This window comes from Akebia trifoliata, chromosome 5, assembly GCF_017979445.1.
Source record: "Akebia trifoliata isolate Shusen 1 chromosome 5, ASM1797944v1, whole genome shotgun sequence".
Classification (NCBI taxonomy): Eukaryota; Viridiplantae; Streptophyta; class Magnoliopsida; order Ranunculales; family Lardizabalaceae; genus Akebia; species Akebia trifoliata.
Window position 1 is genome coordinate 5,091,781 of NC_141379.1, and position 19,843 is coordinate 5,111,623.

The 19,843-nt window shown below is 36.7% G+C and overlaps 3 protein-coding genes and 1 non-coding gene across 6 annotated transcripts; 3 read left to right on the plus strand and 1 right to left on the minus strand.

The window, feature by feature from the left end:
* Nucleotides 1-25: 25 nt before the first annotated feature.
* TRNAG-GCC (transfer RNA glycine (anticodon GCC)) lies at nucleotides 26-96 on the minus strand. Its single transcript has one exon. It is a non-coding gene; the product is annotated as a tRNA-Gly (tRNA).
* A 1,446-nt stretch (nucleotides 97-1,542) lies between these two features.
* On the plus strand, nucleotides 1,543-8,576 carry LOC147401183 (HIPL1 protein-like). 2 transcript variants are annotated; one of them, XM_086442359.1, is made up of 7 exons: nucleotides 1,543-2,198; nucleotides 2,311-2,471; nucleotides 4,076-4,873; nucleotides 4,960-5,176; nucleotides 6,340-6,518; nucleotides 7,724-7,965; nucleotides 8,044-8,279. In XM_086442359.1, the coding sequence occupies exons 1-7, from the start codon at nucleotides 2,108-2,110 to the stop codon at nucleotides 8,138-8,140; spliced, it is 1,785 nt and encodes a 594-aa protein (XP_086298485.1). In that variant the 5' UTR covers nucleotides 1,543-2,107; the 3' UTR covers nucleotides 8,141-8,279. The 2 variants fall into 2 exon arrangements, with proteins under 2 accessions (XP_086298485.1, XP_086298484.1); XM_086442358.1 differs by having other exon boundaries at nucleotides 1,548-2,198; nucleotides 8,063-8,576.
* Nucleotides 8,577-11,127: 2,551 nt separating this feature from the next.
* Nucleotides 11,128-16,961, plus strand: LOC147401184 (HIPL1 protein-like). Of its 2 annotated transcripts, none has more exons than XM_086442361.1 (7): nucleotides 11,128-11,429; nucleotides 11,531-11,688; nucleotides 12,498-13,298; nucleotides 13,384-13,600; nucleotides 13,706-13,875; nucleotides 15,668-15,909; nucleotides 16,421-16,961. In XM_086442361.1, the coding sequence occupies exons 1-7, from the start codon at nucleotides 11,330-11,332 to the stop codon at nucleotides 16,827-16,829; spliced, it is 2,097 nt and encodes a 698-aa protein (XP_086298487.1). In that variant the 5' UTR covers nucleotides 11,128-11,329; the 3' UTR covers nucleotides 16,830-16,961. The 2 variants fall into 2 exon arrangements, with proteins under 2 accessions (XP_086298487.1, XP_086298486.1); XM_086442360.1 differs by having other exon boundaries at nucleotides 11,130-11,429; nucleotides 13,697-13,875.
* A 444-nt stretch (nucleotides 16,962-17,405) lies between these two features.
* LOC147401185 (Tetratricopeptide repeat (TPR)-like superfamily protein) lies at nucleotides 17,406-19,748 on the plus strand. The gene has a single exon (XM_086442362.1). The coding sequence runs from the start codon at nucleotides 17,619-17,621 to the stop codon at nucleotides 19,644-19,646; it is 2,028 nt and encodes a 675-aa protein (XP_086298488.1). The 5' UTR covers nucleotides 17,406-17,618; the 3' UTR covers nucleotides 19,647-19,748.
* The last annotated feature ends 95 nt before the right edge of the window (nucleotides 19,749-19,843 follow it).

Genomic DNA, 19,843 nt, shown 5'->3' on the forward strand with positions numbered 1-19,843 from the left:
TAAAAATAAAAATTGTATAATAATATGCACCAGCCGGGAATCGAACCCGGGTCTGTACCGTGGCAGGGTACTATTCTACCACTAGACCACTGGTGCTTATGAATGTAAATAAGCAGGCGCACAGACTTAAATCTTGAACAAGGGAAAAGAGTCAGAAAGGATGGCTAGCAAAGAAGAATAATTCATTATGCTGCTGCAAACATATAGGAAAGAGAGATTTTTTGTGCTCAAATTATTTTCTCAAAGACTCTCTGATGCATGCCACATCGACCTTGATGAGGGTGAGTGATTTTGTAAATTGGGGATGCCATTCAATACATGTGGACTCATGTGATTGGTGGATGATTCTCTGAGTAAAAAAGATGATGTGCCAAAAACCTCTAATGAACCTAGGCCAAGAATATTAGATTCAAACTAAACTTACTTTTGATCGGTAAGCTTATTTTTTTATGAGGTTAGACAGTGTTAACCCAAAGATGTTACCAAATAAGCTAATAGGGGTATAATAAAAAAAGATTACTACTGTGTTAAAAAAATATACGTCCCAAGATGATTATTATAACCCAAAAAAAGATAGGGTCAAGATCCCTTGACTTTTAAGAATGACTCATGAAAAATACATAATCCCAACATTTTAAATGCAAAATCCAATTGTTGAGATTTATCCTTGGGATAAATATTTCCGAGATTTGTGTTTAAAGGGTTCGGATCATGTGTTCTTTTCATGAGTCATTCTTAGGAGTCATCGGATACCAACCCAAAAGGTATGAGTTTAACTTTTTCTGGCATTAACACCTTGGTGCTTTTAGTATATTGATTGCATTCAAATAAAATGATACTAGAATCTATATTATGTATTGTGTTCAAACCTTGAAACGAACAACCTAAAGGAAGGTCTTATCGTGTCTCAAAAAGAAAGGTACTAAAATGAAAATCGATATTAAGTGAACCAACATTGATACAAGAGATGACCTAGGGGTCAGGAAGGGCATCAATGTGAAGTTTGCCGCAAACTGATACTTTAAAGGTCATTGTGGATTATGATACGATGGTTTGTCACAACTCCAAAAGAGATAGATAGGAGCATGGTTTTAAAATTCGTTTTGATGTCGTGTCCTTGAATGAGATCAAGTCGTCTCGGACAAATCATCTGATTTATTCGAGTCGTTTTGTTTAGCAATAAATGCCATTTATCTTATTTGAAAAACACAACAGGATTGAAATGACGTATCTATCTGTCTTGTTGGCAGATGATACCAAGACGAATTGGACGAGTTGTCTTGATCTTGGATGAGATTTAAACCATGGGATAGGGTTGCCAACTTTCACATCTCTTATCTATCTCTTTGGGGATGTTGACCCACCATGTGTGATTTTGAGTGTGGGCCAATTGGATCTTTTCTAAGTCCCTCAAATCTCAATGAACTCATCATGTGTGATCTTGAGTGGCCTTCTATAAAAGCCTTGTGCCAACATTTTGTTTTTTTTAAACAGGTAATGGTCTTTCTCTTTGGTTGATAACTGTAGAAAATTTATTAAACATTAGTAAGACAAGAATAAACAAATGTGAAGCTAAGATGATCCACCAGAAGTCAACGAAAGAGGAAATAAAAATACAAAGATGCGTCGAATCTATGAATCAGTCTTTGTTCATTTTTCTACTACTCCTATTTTTGAAATGAAGTCAAAATATTTGGTTCAATCAATGTACTCTTGACTCGAAGGGGTTGGTTTTCTTAGCTTTCCGACCCAACGACAAGACCAACTGAGTCTAACCGACGCCGGGTGTTGCGTAGCACCCAAAGTTTGACAATTTTATCGTTTAATGCTTATAGGCTATAGCGACCGTTGAGTTGAAGACTGCATGTGAACTGTGAAGCTCTTTAGAAAATTATGTTAATTGCGTCTCAGAGAGTGACGCCTGCATATTGAAATTTGGGTGTGTTTTCTTGTTTGTGTTTCTTAAGAGAGAGATGTTGGGGCAGTTAATTTGTAGAGATATTCAAAACCCAGACAGCTCCTGTTCTGAACCCAGACTTCTTTGTTGATGAAGAGTGCGTAGTCTTGTCTTCCTAAAAAGATCAAACTTGAAGTAGCGATTGAAGAGATGGGTGGTGTAATTATTTCCATTCTTCTGTTTTTTCACTTGTTTTTACTTCCAGAAATCTGTACTTCTCATCCCTTATGCACCAACTCAAGTGGGTCTTCTCTCTCTCTCTCTCTTTGTTGTTTTGTTGGGCTTTTTTATTTATTGTTTCCAACTTTATTTTGCTGAAATCTAAAATGGGTTTCTTGTTTTAATTGAAATAGGGGCACCCTTTACTCCAAAAACACCTCTGGTGTTCTGTCCTAATTACAATGGGAGTGTTTGTTGTGACTCTATTGAGGATTTAAGATTGATGAAAAGATTTCAAGCTATGAACATCTCTGATCCTTCTTGTGCATCTCTTGTGAAATCCATCCTATGTGCTGTAAGACTTGTTTACTCAATTGGTACAAGTAAAGATATCTACTGATTTTTGAATCTTAAACACCTCATGAACTGATTTTGTATATTAATTCCATATTAGATAATGATGGCTCTTTGGTTTCGTTGATTGAACATTTGATATGCCTTCGTATAACTTAATCTAGTAAATTCTGTTTTATAATTCTGTACCCATGAAAATATATAATCTGTATATCGCCGACGCTGTAATCTGTTAGGCAGAAGAAGTTCCTGATTAGATTTGTTGGTCATTTTTATAAATTGAAGGTCCCTTCACTGTCTCAGGGTTTCATGTCTTGAATTGGTTTCGTAAGAGATAAAAACAAGTCACCTATCTTTCATGATTCACAGAGGTTTGCTATTAGTATTGGATGTATCTCTATATTAATCTTGTTTTGTTCATATTTGATTAGAACCCTAACCCCTAATCTTTGGATTAGAAGTCTTTGGCCTACCAGTCAATGTTTGGATGATATTATAATGATTTCATCAATGAAGCTTTTTGTGGTTTAGAAACCTTAGGAGGTCGACTTTTTGAAGAACCAAGAATTGAATTATCCGAGGTTGTATTGGTTAAAAAAGAAAGAAAGAAATACTAATAGGAAACAAATTTGAGAAAGCCAACACTTTGATTAATTAGTTTGTTGAATCAAAATTCATGCAATAGAATTATGATCCCACTGTCGACCTAATAGGAAAATTCATAGAAGTACCTTGATTTAATTTCATAATTGTCTATTTTTTATGAATCTGACGCAGCTCCAAAACCATTGAAGACATGTTGACGGATTAAATATTGTTAATCAACCAACTACTCCAAAAGAACGATCCGTTGGAGGGGGAGAATTATGAATATAAGAGTGTCATGGGGCTTAATTGGGGTATGACACACCCAAGAGTGGAGGAAAATATACACTCAACCCTCCCCCCTCACACATAAGGGTGGAAAGAATCTAACCCGTGACCTATATGAACCTACCGCTTTGATACCATGTTCACCAACCAACTACTCCAAAAGACTGATATGTTGGAGAGGGGGAGAACTATGAATATAAGAGGGTCACGGGGCTTAACTGGGGTATGACACACCCGAGAGTGGAGGAAAATATACACTCAACATTCTCCCTCACCCATAAGGGTGGAAAGAATCGAACCCGTGACCTATACAAACCTAGCGCTTTGATACCATGTCTACCAGCCAACTACTCCAAAAGACACACCCAAGAGTGGAGGAAAATATACACTCAACAAATACAATGGGGTTGAAGGACTCTTCATCTTCCTTCGCCAGTCTAGGCATATCATTCAAGACTTGACCTATTATTATCTTTTACGCGTATATGTTATTGAATAGTACATAGAGGGTTTTTGTGTTTGTACAGGCGATCTTTTGGTTTTAATGTTTAAAACACCTTCTAGAGGTTGGGCCGTTGGGTTGATTGGATGCCAACATATATGCGAGATCAATGAGTACTACAAGATTGTAACATTAACACTACCAAAAAAAAAGGAACTTCTTGGATGCACTTTTACCTCCATTAGTTAACATTCTACTATATATTAATTTTAAGATTTCAATAATTTCAGAAATGCGATCCATTCTCTGCGGAGCTATTTAAAATTGAATCAAGGCGGGCTCGACACGTTCCAGTTCTGTGCAACTCTACTGTTTCTGTGAACTCAACCCAGTCCGATGGTGCTCCACATGACTTTTGTGCAAAGGTCTGGGATACGTGCCAAAATGTCTACTTATTGAACTCCCCATTTGCCTCGTCATTGCAAGGTAGAGCTGGGGCACCAATTAATTCCACTTATTCTAAACTGACCAATCTATGGCAATCAAAAGATGTTTTCTGTGAAGCATTTGGTGGATCTTCTGACAATGGAGCAGTTTGTTTCAATGGAAAACCAGTTTCACTCATTAATACCGAAACGCAACCCCCAAATGGTCTCTGTCTTGAGAAAATTTCTAATGGATCTTACCTTGATATGGTAGCTCATCCTGATGGGTCTAACCGTGTATTCTTAGCTAACCAAGAAGGTAAGATTTGGTTGGCAACTGTTCCCGAAGATGGTTCCGGAGGAACATTATTGCTCAACGAATCCAATCCATTCATCGATTTAACTGATGCCGTTCATTTTGATACTGATCTTGGGCTGATGGCTATAGCATTCCATCCAAACTTTGTACGTAATGGCCGTTTCTTCGTCTCGTTTAATTGTGATAAGGCGGAATGGCCAGAATGTTCTGGAAGATGTTCATGTAATACAGATGTGGGTTGTGATCCTTCAAAGCTTAGTTCTCATAATGGGGCTCTGCCATGCCAGTATCATAGTGTTATTGCAGAATTTACTGCAAATGGTACCACATCGAATCCTTCCTTGGTACACATCCTTATGCTTCTCGTAAAATATTTGTGCAAATTTTCACTATGATAATTTAGTATAAATTTATTTTTATTTGTTTTCAGGAAACAATGACCAATCCATTAGAAGTAAGGAGGATATTTACGATGGGCCTTCCATACTCGAGTAATCATGCAGGTCAGATTCTCTTTGGACCTGCAGATGGGTATTTATATTTTATGATGGGAGATGGTAAAGAAGGCGGTGATCCTTATAATTTCGCTCAAAACAAGAAATCTTTACTTGGAAAGATTATGAGGTTTGACATAGATAACATACCAAGTAAGTATCACATCATAAGGAGTAATTGTTATTTGTTATTGAAACCATCTACTGCTTTATGCATATTTCCTTCTCTATGAATTTGTTTTTTTATCCGATCCTCTTAGTATATTTCTATGATTTTAATATGTTGGATCTGTGGCTCCTTACCTGTTTTTCTTATTTTATCTTGAAGGGAAGTAAAAAAAAAAAAAAAACACTGTCAAGTGACCTTTGAAAGATCCATATTTTACTGCAAATATGTGTATGATTACTCAAAATATATCCAACACAATCTTTCCAAAATTTTCAAATAAACAAGAGTGACTTAAGGAAAAATTTGAATTAATCCTTCAACATGAAGGACTTAAACTGTGCCTAAATATGGTAGTCAAAGAGTGCTATATTATCTCTTATAGGGTTCAGTTCATTGATATATACATGATCACTGGAAATCCAAAACTTCCTAATCATTACCAGTCACTTTAGCTAATGCTGACATTTATCGATTAGTTCCTGGGAAGATAAATACCATTATCTTCAATTCTAATCCGTTTTTAGTGCATAAACCAACGATAATTGAGATGGATTCCTAATGGTAAGCTATCCTCATCCATGTCATGTTGTGTATATGTGGAGGAAAGTGTTACGATTCAAAAAGTGTGTGCGTGTGTGTATGTGGTGCCAGTTTGGTTTCCTGGAGAGATTTCCTTTTTCTATTTCAACTTTCCAATTGAACTTGCCCCAAATTCATGTCCATATGATACGGCAACCTCAATTGTTGACATGTGATCGGTCAAGTTGATGTGCTCCTTGGGTTGATCAAGTTGATTAGTACGCTTGTTTCAGATCCTTGGAGTAGGCTAGCCTACATAGGCTTGATTGGTCTTCCTTGAGATACATGTATAAATTGCAACATGCACTCCTGGCATGAATGATTAAACCTCGCAGAACTGGAGTGAGGGACAAAACTGAACAACTTTTGAGAAAAATGTGGATAGAATTGATGGATACTTTGAACCAGGCCTTTTGAATTTACTTCTAGATTTTCACTAGAGACTTAAAAGAGAATTCTTTTTTCTAAAAAATTATGTCCTTTTGTCAAAATGGAAGCACAAATTAACTTGTGTTTCATTTACATATCATAAGCAGTTGTTTCCTAACTCTTTTCCATAAATTTTCAGGTGCGATGGAAATAATTAACCGTAGTCTTTGGGGAAACTATTCTATCCCAAGAGGGAATCCTTATAATGATGACAAGGAATTGTTGCCTGAAATCTGGGCCTTGGGCTTTAGAAATCCTTGGCGTTGTAGTTTTGATTCAGAAAGGCCATCTTATTTTCTCTGTGGAGATTCCGGCCAGGTTTGGGGATAATTTTTATTCTAATTATCATTAATATGTTTTCATATTTTTTTATATAATATTTCTAGCAAGTAGCAACTGCTTTTTAACCTCAATGCATTATTTCCATTCAAATTTTTCTTGATGATTTCATGTCCAGAGATGATAACGTCATTGGGTTCTGTATAGTTGTGCCACTCTTGAACTAGATGTGGCACAAAATCATGTAATCGGATGATTATGACTGTCCGATTTATAAGATTTTTTCTAAAATGTGAAGTTGCCATCTTATTAAGTTGGTTAAAGTCTGTGAGTGTTGATACCATGACCTGGGTTCAAAACCCTCCTTCACCTATTAATTACTAACCCACTTGTTATCGGAAAAAAAAAAAAATTTAAATACATAGTTATGCACTCCATTCTCTTAGGATCAGTCATGTTTGTGTTACGAAAACAGGGGCTATCAAACCAAAAAATGAATCGGAAAAAAAACGCAAATCACACAAGTAACACAGATTTTACGTGGTTCCCTCAAGATTGAGGTACGTTCACGGATCACACCGATTCCACTATGAAGAAAAAAACTCCTAGTTACAGATACCCTTTCACCAAAAAAAAAAAAAAAAGAAATATAGACCTCAAAAAAACATAAATAGAATTTTACATAGTACTAGTGAAATTATGAAAATGCCATTGAGAAAATTTCCCGAGGCAAGGGGGTTGGGTCCAACCCCCCCAGCGAGCTCAGTGTCGAGCTTGACCATCATCTCCACTATGTTCAATGATGAACAGTACTCCCACCTTGCTGACCAGTACCATCAGGCTCCACAAACAATAACGGTTGTTGACATCTCTCAAATTTGTCTATGACTCGAACACAGCTCTCAAGAAAAGGAAAAAAAACTGTTGTTTTTTCACATTATCTTTTGAATGTGCCTAGTTTTTGGGGTTGGGGTTTCCCAAGTCACCATGTCTACATGTCTCAGACATATGTAGTCATGACAGTTGGAATGAAAATTTACTACATAATGAATGGTTTGATTATCTTTCCTAGAGGGTTCATGTACAAATATGAAATCTCTGGTTACTTTGCTTGATATTGCATGTTTCTTTGAAGAATATCTTTTTCCCCAAAATACTAATTTCCTCAATTTTCTGACTAATGAGAAGGTTCTTAATCTGATAATGTAGCATGTCTGCTGCTACTAACAATTAAAATTTTATAGAATCAATATGAAGAAGTGGACATAGTCACCAAGGGTGGGAACTATGGATGGCGAGTTTACGAGGGACCTCTCCTTTTCAATCCTCCGGAATCTCCTGGAGGAAATACGTCTGCAGCCTCAATAAACCCAATCTTCCCTGTAATGGGGTACGACCATTCCGCTATAAATACAAACGAGGGATCTGCATCAATTATAGGCGGTTATTTCTATCGGTCCATGACTGATCCATGCATGTATGGAAGGTGAGGGTGCCTTTCCTCTTATAACTATACCCATTGATCTTATTGTGCATGAATTTGAATTAGCCTTGTTTTTACCAGTCTCTTAACGAAATTTCAGGTACTTGTATATGGATTTGTATGGTGGTGCTGTTTGGGTAGGCACCGAAAACCCGGAAAACAGTGGGAATTTCTCTAGTACTCGCCTTTCTTTCCTTTGTGCTCATGACTCACCAATCCAATGCACTTCGGTAGCGGAAGGTCTTCTACCTTCTTTGGGATATGTATTCTCATTGGGTGAGGATAACAAAAAGGATGTTTTTGTATTAACAAGCAAGGGCGTGTATAGAGTTGTTCGCCCCAGCCGTTGTAATTATACATGCTCCAAGGAAAATGTTACATATATCCAGAATCCGAGTCCTGGGCAGCCTTCTTCCGGGACGCATATGAGAGGCCTACAGAAAGAGATTTTGCTCTTGTTCTCTTCTTTCTTCTTCTTTTTATTATGCTTTATATTGTAGCTTATGATCTCTTGAGGGGATCGTCATTGTAGTAATTGTGTTATATGGGATCATTGTGTGTATTGTTCATGATTTTCTTTGTTTTTCAAAAGATAAGCTTGAGTTCACGTTGAATTAGTTGGGTGAGAGACCAAAAAACAAGTTATTGGGCAGATTTTAGTCAGACTACCTGACTGGGTTGCTGACCGAGTTATGGTTGCGGGCATGTCCCCGTCATTAAATTCAGTCAAATAAGAAACCAGCCAATCAAATCGAAGAATCGATGATTTGTTGATTAATCGCCAAATCATTTTTATCACCTCCTCCTCACACCCACATCAGGCTTTCATTTTTTTTAACCATCCCCCAACTTCAAAGTCCAAATCTGTCCATCCACCTAGTCTTATTCTTTCTCATGTTAAGGTATTTTGATCTTTTACAACCTTGATTTTTTACCATAAGATCTATACTCTTCAATCCTCATTTTTCTTCTTCTTCAAAAGCTGATTAATGTTTATTTTATATTTTTTAATTTTTAAAATAAGAACTTTGATCTTTTCCACAAAAAACTGTCTTCAACCCTTAAGATACCAAATTTTAGGTATGACTGTAGAATCTTCTTCAACTTTCAAACTCAAGAACAAGATAGTACTTTTAAGAAGGTTAAAAATGACGGGTTTTCAGGAAGAAACCCAAAAACACCATTTGGATAATTTTTTATGCTACTAATACCTAGGTACTTTTGGTGTATTAGTTGGGTTTATATCATTGGTGTTAGTTGGAGTCTTTTCCTTTAGATGTCAAAAATCGTTTTTTGAAGATTTGCTTGGTTTATCTCACGGTCCTGTGATGTAATTTCTTAGGGGGTATGCCCCTTAATTACCTCTTAAAATCCTTGTATCATATATATATATATATATATATATATATATATATATATATATATATATATATATATATATATATATATATATATATATATATATATATATAGAGTAGCGTTCAATGGCCAACAGTTTGGCAAACATTTTGGCAAACACATTTTTCAAAACATGGGTTAGAGGTCTTGGAATGGGCTGATTTTTGGTGAGGATGATCTCTATGGTGAGGAGATCATCGTCACCAAAAATCAGCCCATTCCAAAACTTCTAACCTCATCAAAAATGGACGGTTCACGATTTTTCAACTTGTAAAATGGGGCTAGAAGTTTTGGAATGAGCTGATTTTTGGTGAGGATGATCTCCTCACCGTAGAGATCATCCTCACCAAAAATCAGCCCATTCCAAGACCTCTAACCCATGTTTTGAAAAAGTGTTTGCCAAAATGTTTGCCAAACTGTTGGCCACGGATAGGGACCCATATATATATATAATATATATATATATATTTTATAATAGATGACTTGGTTAGCTAAATAAATATTTCATTGGTATCAGAGCCACTATCATACCTCAGTTTCAAATCTCAGGTGGATTGACTTGGGAAAAAAACTACCTAATACTAAGAAAAAAAAGATACCAAAGTAAAAGTCATCAAAGTGGGGATTGGGACCCTTAGTAAAAAGGACAATCCTTGGAAAATATTGCCTAGAGGGCCTAAAAGTGAAAGTCGCCATGAAGTGAACAATTGCAAACTATTTGCTGTCAAGCATGGTGGTGTTTCCACCCCAAAGAGATATGAACATAGCTTTCTACAACACCAACACCTAGATATTTTTGGAGTGCTTTATTGCTCACAACCGAACACCCGTTTGACATGTGGTGCAAATGATATTAGTCATAAGAGAGAAAATTTCTCTCTCCTAACCATGGTAGAAAAAGGAAATTTCCTGGCTAGATCACCTTGTGACATTCAAAAACATGATCCGATGCCACGGGTTGTAGAGGATGGAATTCTACCAACAATTCAATAACCGTTGAATTTAAATTTTAATTTTGGGTGCTAGCTAACCATCCATTTTCAATTCCCTAGATCAATCTCGAAAAAGGTTTTTTTTTTAATTACTTTTAATAAAAGTTTTTTCATAAAATCAACGTGAGCTCAATGACTCATTTTAAGATTTTAAATCTTAAAATTGAAATGTGTGCAGAGGACGTGTGCTGATGTCATTTGTGCCACATGTCAAACGGCTGTTGGACTCTGAACAAAAAATCATTCATATTTTTTGCTGTATTGGTTGCTGCCATGTGATTCTAACAGTTATATGATCCCCATCTTCTTGTCCTTCTACAATTAAATACTTCCCCAGAACCCATACCTTATCTATTAGCAGGAGATAGATCCAAAGGTCAAACTTTCAAAAACCCATTTTTAGATAAATAAACTAAGGATTCAGCATTAAAAAAGTCAAAAGTCCCAAAATCAACTCGAGCTATTTTTGTTTCTATGTGAAAGAATGTCATCATCACAAGGGTCAATCTTCATTCACATTATTTATATTCGTTTTTGACTCTTTTGGAGAGTTGCTTTCTTACATATCTGAAAGTAAATCCAAGTGGGTTCAGCCTTCAAGTTTGAATTTTTTTTACCTTTGCTTTCCAACCCAAGAACAAGATCCATTAATGTGGGTATAAGAAACATTGACTTCACCAAAATTAATACAACTTGGTTTATTGGTCAACTCTCTAAATCTTTTTATTAAATTTAATACCCATTTAATATGATTGAGAATTGAAGTCAATGATGTCGACTGCTTAATTGTAATTTGTATAATCTCATCCACCCATGAAATTGTTAGAAGATTTTTTATACCCAGAAAAGATTTTGTTCTATAATTTATTTTATTTTGATCTAGAAGTCAACTTGGGTACCATGGAAAAATGGTCCCCTTGTTAAATTCCTCTTGAACAAGAGATAGCAAAGAAGTTGGTTGTTGTTTGTTTGAAGAGATGAGTAGTGATGGTGTTGCTGTTGTCATTCTCCTCCTGTTTTATCACTTGCTGTTGTTTCCTGATCCTTCTTCTTCACACCCATTGTGCACCAACTCAAGTGTGTCTCTCTTTACTGCATTTTATTTCAGTTTTGTTTGATTTTTTAATTTTTATTCATCTTTTAATCTTTGTTCTCTGTTTCTATTTGTAATGCAATAGGGGCACCCTTTACCCCAAAGACTCCTTTGGCCTTCTGTCCTTACAATGGGAGTGTTTGTTGTGACACCATTGAAGATTCACAATTGCAGAAACAATTTCAAGCAATAAACATTTCCAATACTGCCTGTGCTTCTCTCTTGAAATCGATTCTTTGCTCGGTGAGTTTCGTCTATCTAATTATTCCAAGTAGTGCTGCTGCTTACTATTTTTGAATTTCATATTCTCCATGAATTTATTGATTTATGTTACACAATAGCATTATTTTTAGCCTCTGATGAAGATAAAGCATTTTGGTTTTGTTTGATTAATCCATGGAAGCCTTATCTGAAATGTTTGGGGTGGGTTGAACAAATCTTGTTCTGCCACTCAATTATATCTAAAGTTGTTTTTTCTGTTAAATCAACACTTGAAGGTTTTCTTGAAAATCTTTGGTGGCATTCTATGCTATAATTTAAATGCTACATTCATAGGTTTCTCGAGAAAAATTGCAATTCATTGGGTCTAATACCTTCCCAAGGACATCGTTTTTTCTTTAGAGTCCATTATTGCTAATAGGAAAATTCATTAAAAAAAAATTTAAAAAGATGTTCAAATAAAGAGCAAAAAAGGATGTCTATTGTATGGATTTGATACAAGTCCACGAGCATTGAAACATAACGATGAAAATAACCCAAGAGTGTTGCGGATACTCGTCTCTTTTCCTAGTCTAATCTTGGGCTCATAATGAAAGATTGAACTACATTTTATCTCCTTTCTTTGTTGTAAAAGCTATCTTTTGGTTCTTTCTTTGAAACCCTTTGTGTTTAGGATGATTTGACACCATCATGAATCAACCAATTGGTGCCTTAATGTATTAAACGATCCCCTATGAAACCATTTAGTTTAGTTTTATTTTTAATGAATTTCTATCCATTGAACAACATTCTGCTTTTTTTTAATTTGTCATATATACCTCCATGGTTTACAGAGATGTGATCAGTTCTCAGCAGAGCTATTTAAAGTTGAATCAGGACTTCGGACCGTTCCTGTTCTATGCAACTCCACTGTTTCAATGAACTCATCCCAATCCAATAGTGCCACAAATGACTTTTGTGCGAAAGTCTGGGACACGTGCCAAAATATATCTATATTGCATTCTCCATTTCTTCCTTCTCCATTGCAAGATAGCACTAGAGTGCCAGATAATTCGACTTCGTCCAAATTAACGGATCTATGGCAATCAAAAGCTGTTTTTTGTGAAGCATTTGGTGGATCTTCTAATGATGGATCGGTGTGTTTTGATGGTGAACCGGTTTCACTAAACAACACTGGAACTCCTGATCCCCCAAAGGGTCTATGCATTGAGAAAATTGGGAATGGGTCTTACCTTAATATGGTTGCTCATCCTGACGGGTCCAATCGTGTCTTCTTGTCTAACCAAAATGGACAAATATGGTTGGCAACTATTCCCGAAGAGGGGTCCGGAGGAACATTGGGTCTCAATGAATCCAATCCGTTTCTCGATATAACTGATGAAGTACATTTTGATACCGAGTTTGGTCTCATGGGTATGGCATTCCATCCCAATTTTTTAAAGAATGGTCGCTTCTTTGTCTCATTTAATTGTGATAAGGTGACGTCACAACAATGCTCCGGAAGATGTTCATGTAATTCAGATGCGGATTGTGATCCTTCAAAGCTCGGTCCCGATGGTGGAGCCCAACCTTGCCAGTATCATAGTGTCATCGCAGAGTTTACTGCTAATGGTACCACATCACAACCTTCCTTGGTACACATCTGTACACTTTTCATAAGATATTTGCGATAATCGTCACCAAGAACTCTAATTTAATTTTATCGCAATCTATTTGTAGGCAACAAGTGCCAATCCATCAGAAGTGAGAAGGATATTTGTCATGGGTCTTCCATTCACGGGTCATCACGCAGGCCAGATTCTCTTTGGACCCGCAGACAGGTATTTGTACTTTATGATGGGTGATGGTGGAAATAGAGGAGATCCTTACAATTTTTCCCAAAACAAGAAATCATTGCTTGGAAAGATAATGAGGTTCGACATAGATAACATACCAAGTAAGTATCAAGAAATAAAAATCTAACTAGCTTGTATTGTTATCTGTATTTCATTAAACGCTTTCTTTCCGTTCCATACTCACCATGTATTTCCAGGTGCAACAGAAATAATTGAGCTTGGTCTATGGGGAAATTATTCTATCCCGAGGGATAATCCATATTTCGATGATAAAGAATTACTGCCTGAAATTTGGGCCTTGGGGTTTAGAAATCCTTGGCGTTGTAGCTTTGATTCAGAACGGCCTTCCTACTTTCTCTGCGCAGATGTAGGCCAGGTTAGAACAATATTCTTCTTCTAACTAATTTTGACATGTCTTAGGCTTTTGCCATATAGCTTCATGTGTCTGCCTTGAAGCCTCCATTCATAATTGCCAATCCAATACTAAATTATGAGAAACAATAACAAAAATGAGGCCGGTGTGGTACTCTTCACATGATCCACACACTTTTGCAGTTTGTCCACTCAATGGGCCTCTTCTTGTACTTTATGCGACCCAGTGATCGGTTAATTTGACAGTTCAAACTGCCCAATTACTCTCTATGTTCTTAGGGATTTTGTTAACATGTGTTCTAAGGGCACATGTTAATATGCATTAAATACAGCTTGGAAATAAAGCATTTGAGGTAGTTAAAAAAATTGGAGGTGTATTTAATGCATGTTAATCTGTGCCCTAATAGAACCTTTTTCTTAGAACTGTTATGTCGAGTACATTCCTGAAGAATGTCCCGATGCGTCAACAAAGCTACTAGAAAATGAATTTCCTGTTATATTTCTTCTTCTTTTTATTCTATATATGTCATGTATATATGGTTCCACTGCTCTCTTTGTGTAGGCAATTGAGGGAATTTTTTTTATATTAGTCAACATATGTTCTCGATTTTATGCTCTTATAGATTATAATATGTTAGAATAAAGTGCCCCAAAACAGCATATTAATACAAAGAAATCACAAATAATCATAGTAGCAAAAACAGAGAAACAGAGGAAAAATAAGCAACAAACAAATACAAACACTTATATCATTAACATCTAGGCCGACAATCAAACTGCCCAATTACTCTCTATGTTCTTAGGGATTTTGTTAACATGTGTTCTAAGGGCACATGTTAATATGCATTAAATACACCTTGGAAATAAAGCATTTGAGGTAGTTAAAAAAATTGGAGGTGTATTTAATGCATGTTAATCTGTGCCCTAATAGAACCTTTTTCTTAGAACTGTTATGTCGAGTACATTCCTGACGAATGTCCCGATGCGTCAACAAAGCTACTAGAAAATGAATTTCCTGTTATATTTCTTCTTCTTTTTATTCTATGTATGTCATGTATATATGGTTCCACTGCTCTCTTTGTGTAGGCAATTGAGGGAATTTTTTTTATATTAGTCAACATATGTTCTCGATTTTATGCCCTTATAAATTATAATATGTTAGAATAAAGTGCCCCAAAACAGCATATTAATACAAAGAAATCACAAATAATCAAAGTAGCAAAAACAGAGAAACAGAGGAAAAATAAGCAACAAACAAATACAAACACTTATAACATTAACCTCTAGGCCGACAATCAATAACTTCACTTTGTGAACTAAGCAAATACAAAATAGAGAAGGATTTTCATGGCCCCTCAAAACCCCTTCTTCGAACATTCTGTCGAATCTTTGGAATCCTTCTTGAAGGATTCACCGGTTTTTCAAACTTAAAATTTGTACTAGCGTTTCGTTGAGATGGGTATCCAAGTTCAAGAACCCAACTTAAAATTTTTCTACTTCACTATGACCTTACTTCGATGTCTTTCCTGAGAGGCTCTTTTACATAAAGATTAACAACTGCATTCCCTGTTTTAAATGCCCCACATTACATAGTAGGCAACATTCAAGTCAAGAAATAATCACATTTAGTAACTATGGTTTAAATGTTTGTACTAGTGAGGTAATTGTGTTTGAAATTGTATGCTTTTTTAAGGATTCTAATTTCTCTCAATCTCAAATCATACTTTTCATTCAATCTAACTTGATTTGCTCATTATGAATTGTGATTGATACTTCCATCAATTACAAACTTGTAGGAGCACTACGAAGAGGTGGATATAGTCACTAAGGGTGGGAACTACGGATGGAATGTTTATGAAGGCTACACTCCTTTCAATCCACCGAAGTCTCTAGGGGGAAATACATCTACCAACTTGACAAATCCCATCTTTCCTGTAATTGGATACAACCACTCCGACATAAACAATAACGAAGGATCCGCATCAATTACAGGTGGCTATTTCTATCGGTCCATGACCGATCCATGTATGAATGGAAGGTGAACTAATCCATCCAATATAATATATATGTTTTTCCTATCAGTTAGTTGGGGTTGAAGGGCCTCCACCCTTTTATTAATATTACTCACGAATCTATATAATAAAACACAACTGTAGGACTCACTTTGCTACGGTTGTGTGTGGGATAAACCTCCAATCCAACAATAATTTTTTGTGGGGCCATTTTATTATTTTACTCTTTACCCCTGTAATTTTACTATATTTTCTCTTTTTATTTTACTCTTTTCCCCCTTTAATTCACTTTATTATTTTTCATCTTTTATGCCATTGACCTCAAAAAAATTTAATATTACACCTCCAACTTTATTTTTTTTTCACTTTTACCCCCTTAACCTAAAAGAGGATGCTCGTGCCGTAATAACATGTTACATTATCAATTACATGTTACATCCAATATGATGTTGCTCAGTCAGATTATACTAATTGATGATCTTTGCATCGAAACTTGAATCGGCTTGTTAGTCATCCCATTTATAAATGTGACTATAGGTACTTGTACGCGGATTTATATGCGGGAGCGGTATGGGCAGCCAACGAGACCCCGGAAAACAGTGGGAACTTCACTAGTGCCCAGATTCCTTTTAGTTGTGCACATAACTCTCCAATTCAATGTGCATCAATAGCGGGAAGTACACTTCCCGCATTGGGTTACATATTATCATTCGGAGAGGATAACAAGAAGGATATTTTTCTTTTAGCAAGCAGTGGTGTGTACAGAGTCGTCCGCCCAAGCCGCTGTAATTATACTTGTTCTAAGGAAATTGTTAAGGATGTCGGAAATCCGAGTCCTAGCCCTTCTTCTCGCCCATCATCGGGAAGTCGGTTAAGGGTCCTGCCGAAGGTGTTCGTGTTCTTATTCTCTACTTCCTTGTTGATTCTACTGGATTTTATCTTGTAATTAATATATAGTTGTCTAGAGAGGGGGAATGTGGTGGTGGTGTTGTTGTGTTCTTATTATTTTGAATTTGAAGTTTCTTGCATTAAATTCATGCATAAATAACAGTTGAAAAAATTCCAAGGGTAAAGGAAGTTGGACCATTGGTGAACCAATTTGATAACTTGGGGTCTGTTTGATTGCCTTTGAGAAAATAGTTGGGAAAATGATTTTCTTTGGAAAATGCCTTTTTTTTTTTTTTTTTCACGTCTGATAACATATTTTCCTAGAATTTAATTTCCCACTTGGGCAATTTTCTTCTCTGGGAGAGAATGGATTCCTAACTCAGTCGGGGGAAAATGATTTCCACCACTACTCACATTCCAGAAACTCAAAAACTCGACTTGACTCAAATGTCCATTGAATTGAGTCAATTCGACAACTTGAGAGCCGACTTGAATGAGGCAAATAAAAATATATTAAATTTATAAATATTGAAAAAATAGTATTTAGAATTTTAAAATAAGTAAAATATGTATTTGTTTCTTTTTTAGTTGATTTGGCCAAGTTGGTGAGTTGACTCAATATTTGCCAAGTTGATGTCATCCAAATCCAACCATTTATCAGATTTGTTTCGTATGATCGCATCCAATACAATCTTTGTCCAATAATAAATTATTGGATTCGATCAGGTCAACCGGACTGATCCGACTCTAATAGGATCAGTTGCAGATCTACACCAATCTGACCCGAACCAATTGGATCAAACTTTAATTTAAAGCCAAAGACCGCAATCCTCTTTCCCGCGAAACCATGGACATGAACTCTTCTCTCTCTCTAACATTTCGACTCTACACAATTCCATCTCCTCTGTCCCCAACGTTCATGAAACCAAGCAATTGGAGCTCCTCATCTCTCTCTTTAACGATCTCAGCTTCTACTTCTGCTTCTCCTTCAGCTTCAGCTTCAGCTTCTTCAAACAAACATATCTGGAGAAGATCATCAGATCTTCATCCTTCTCACCATCACCATCATCACAACCGTCAAAACCAAGTCCATTTAGATCACAGCGTTGATATGGAAGACTTAATCTCCTCCATTAGTCAAACTTCAACCCAACAAGAACTCTACACCTTAATGTCTCCATACAAAGGGAGACAACTCTCTCTCCGTTTCATGGTCTCTCTCCTCTCTCGCGAATCCGATTGGCAACGATCCCTCGCTCTCCTCGATTGGATGATCGAAGAAGCTTCCTACTCACCCTCCATATTCGCCTACAACGTTACAATCCGTAACGTTCTTCGCGCTAAACAATGGGACCTTGCATCCGGCCTAGTCGACGAAATGCGCCAAAGAGCTCTCTCGCCCGATCGCTTTACTTACTCTACACTCATCACCCATTTCGGTAAATCGGGTCTCTTCGATTCAGCGCTCTCTTGGCTCCAACAAATGGAGCAAGATCGAGTGTCGGGTGATCTCGTGTTGTATAGTAATCTCATTGAGCTTTCTCGAAAACTCCATGATTACTCCAAAGCAATCTCAATTTTCTCGAGATTAAAGCGCGCAGGTATCACTCCCGATCTCGTCGCTTATAATTCAATGATCAATGTGTTTGGAAAAGCTAGGCTTTTTCGCGAAGCAAGACAACTTCTAGAAGAAATGAGAGCAGCTGAGGTTGCTCCTGACACCGTTAGTTATTCTACTCTTCTTACTACATTTGTCGAGAATCGTAGATTCCTCGAAGCCTTGTCGATTTTCTCCGAGATGAATGAAGTTCGGGTCCCTCTTGATCTAACTACTTGTAATATCATGATCGATGTGTATGGTCAGCTTGATATGGCTAAAGAAGCGGATCGATTGTTTTGGAGTATGAGAAAGATGGGAATTGAACCCAATGTCATTAGCTATAATACCCTTTTAAGGGTTTACGGTGAGGCTGAGCTATTCGGAGAAGCCATTCATTTATTTCGATTAATGCAAAGGAAGGACATCGAACAGAACGTTGTCACTTACAACACAATGATCAAGATTTACGGTAAATCTTTGGAGCACGAGAAAGCCACGAATCTCGTGCAAGAAATGCAGAACAGAGGGATCATGCCGAATGCTGTTACATACTCAACAATTATTTCAATATGGGGAAAAGCTGGGAAATTGGATAGGGCGGCTATGTTGTTTCAAAAGCTGAGGAGCTCTGGGGTTGAGATTGATCAAGTCCTTTATCAGACGATGATTGTGGCTTATGAGAGGGCTGGTTTGATTGGTCATGCGAAGCGTTTGTTGCATGAGCTCAAACGTCCGGATAATATTCCTAGGGAGACAGCCGTGTCTATTCTTGTGGGTGCTGGTCGGATTGAAGAGGCTATATGGGTATTTCGCCAAGCGTTTGATAATGGGGAGATTAAGGATATATCAGTTTTTGGATGTATGATCGATCTATTATCAAGGAACAAGAAGCATACAAATGTTATTGAGGTGTTTGAGAAGATGAGATTAGCTGGATATTTTCCCGATTCGAATATGATTGCTTTAGTGCTGAATGCTTACGGAAAATTACGGGAATTTGAGAAAGCGGAGGCTATTTATAAGGAGATGCAAGAAGAGGGTTGTGTTTTCCCGAACGAAGTACACTTTCAAATGCTAAGCCTCTATGGTGCGAGAGGGAATTTAGAGGCGGTTGAGTCATTGTTCGAGAAGCTTGATTCTGATCCCAACATCGACAAGAAAGAGTTGCATATTGTGGCTGCTAGCATTTACGAAAGAAGAAATCGATTGGATGATGCATCTCAGATTATCAGTCGAATAAGAAAAAGGGGTATTCCGAAATCGTTGTCATCGTAGAGGTGGAGGATTAACTATAACTTGCATGACTTTTGTGTTAATTGTTTGTAAATCATTCTCACACATTCTAAAAGTTTTATAGCTGATTAGTGTTGTTTCCAATTTATGTAGCATATATGCTTAAATCAGCACAAATCAAATAATGTACAAAATAAAACCAATAGAGGGGCAGGTCCAAACGGACCAATTTATAATTG

What these genes read in the sequence shown, in the direction of transcription:
- LOC147401184 (XM_086442360.1), top strand. Translation starts at nt 11,330, where the DNA reads ATGAGTAGTGATGGTGTTGCTGTTGTCATTCTCCTCCTGTTTTATCAC. An exon ending in CCACATCACAACCTTCCTTG is followed by an intron (nt 13,299 to 13,383) that starts GTACACATCTGT and finishes ATCTATTTGTAG; the next exon opens with GCAACAAGTGCCAATCCATC. An exon ending in CGACATAGATAACATACCAA is followed by an intron (nt 13,601 to 13,696) that starts GTAAGTATCAAG and finishes ATGTATTTCCAG; the next exon opens with GTGCAACAGAAATAATTGAG.
- LOC147401185 (XM_086442362.1), top strand. Translation starts at nt 17,619, where the DNA reads ATGGACATGAACTCTTCTCTCTCTCTAACATTTCGACTCTACACAATT.
- LOC147401183 (XM_086442358.1), top strand. Translation starts at nt 2,108, where the DNA reads ATGGGTGGTGTAATTATTTCCATTCTTCTGTTTTTTCACTTGTTTTTA. An exon ending in TGAAATCCATCCTATGTGCT is followed by an intron (nt 2,472 to 4,075) that starts GTAAGACTTGTT and finishes CAATAATTTCAG; the next exon opens with AAATGCGATCCATTCTCTGC. An exon ending in TGACATAGATAACATACCAA is followed by an intron (nt 5,177 to 6,339) that starts GTAAGTATCACA and finishes ATAAATTTTCAG; the next exon opens with GTGCGATGGAAATAATTAAC.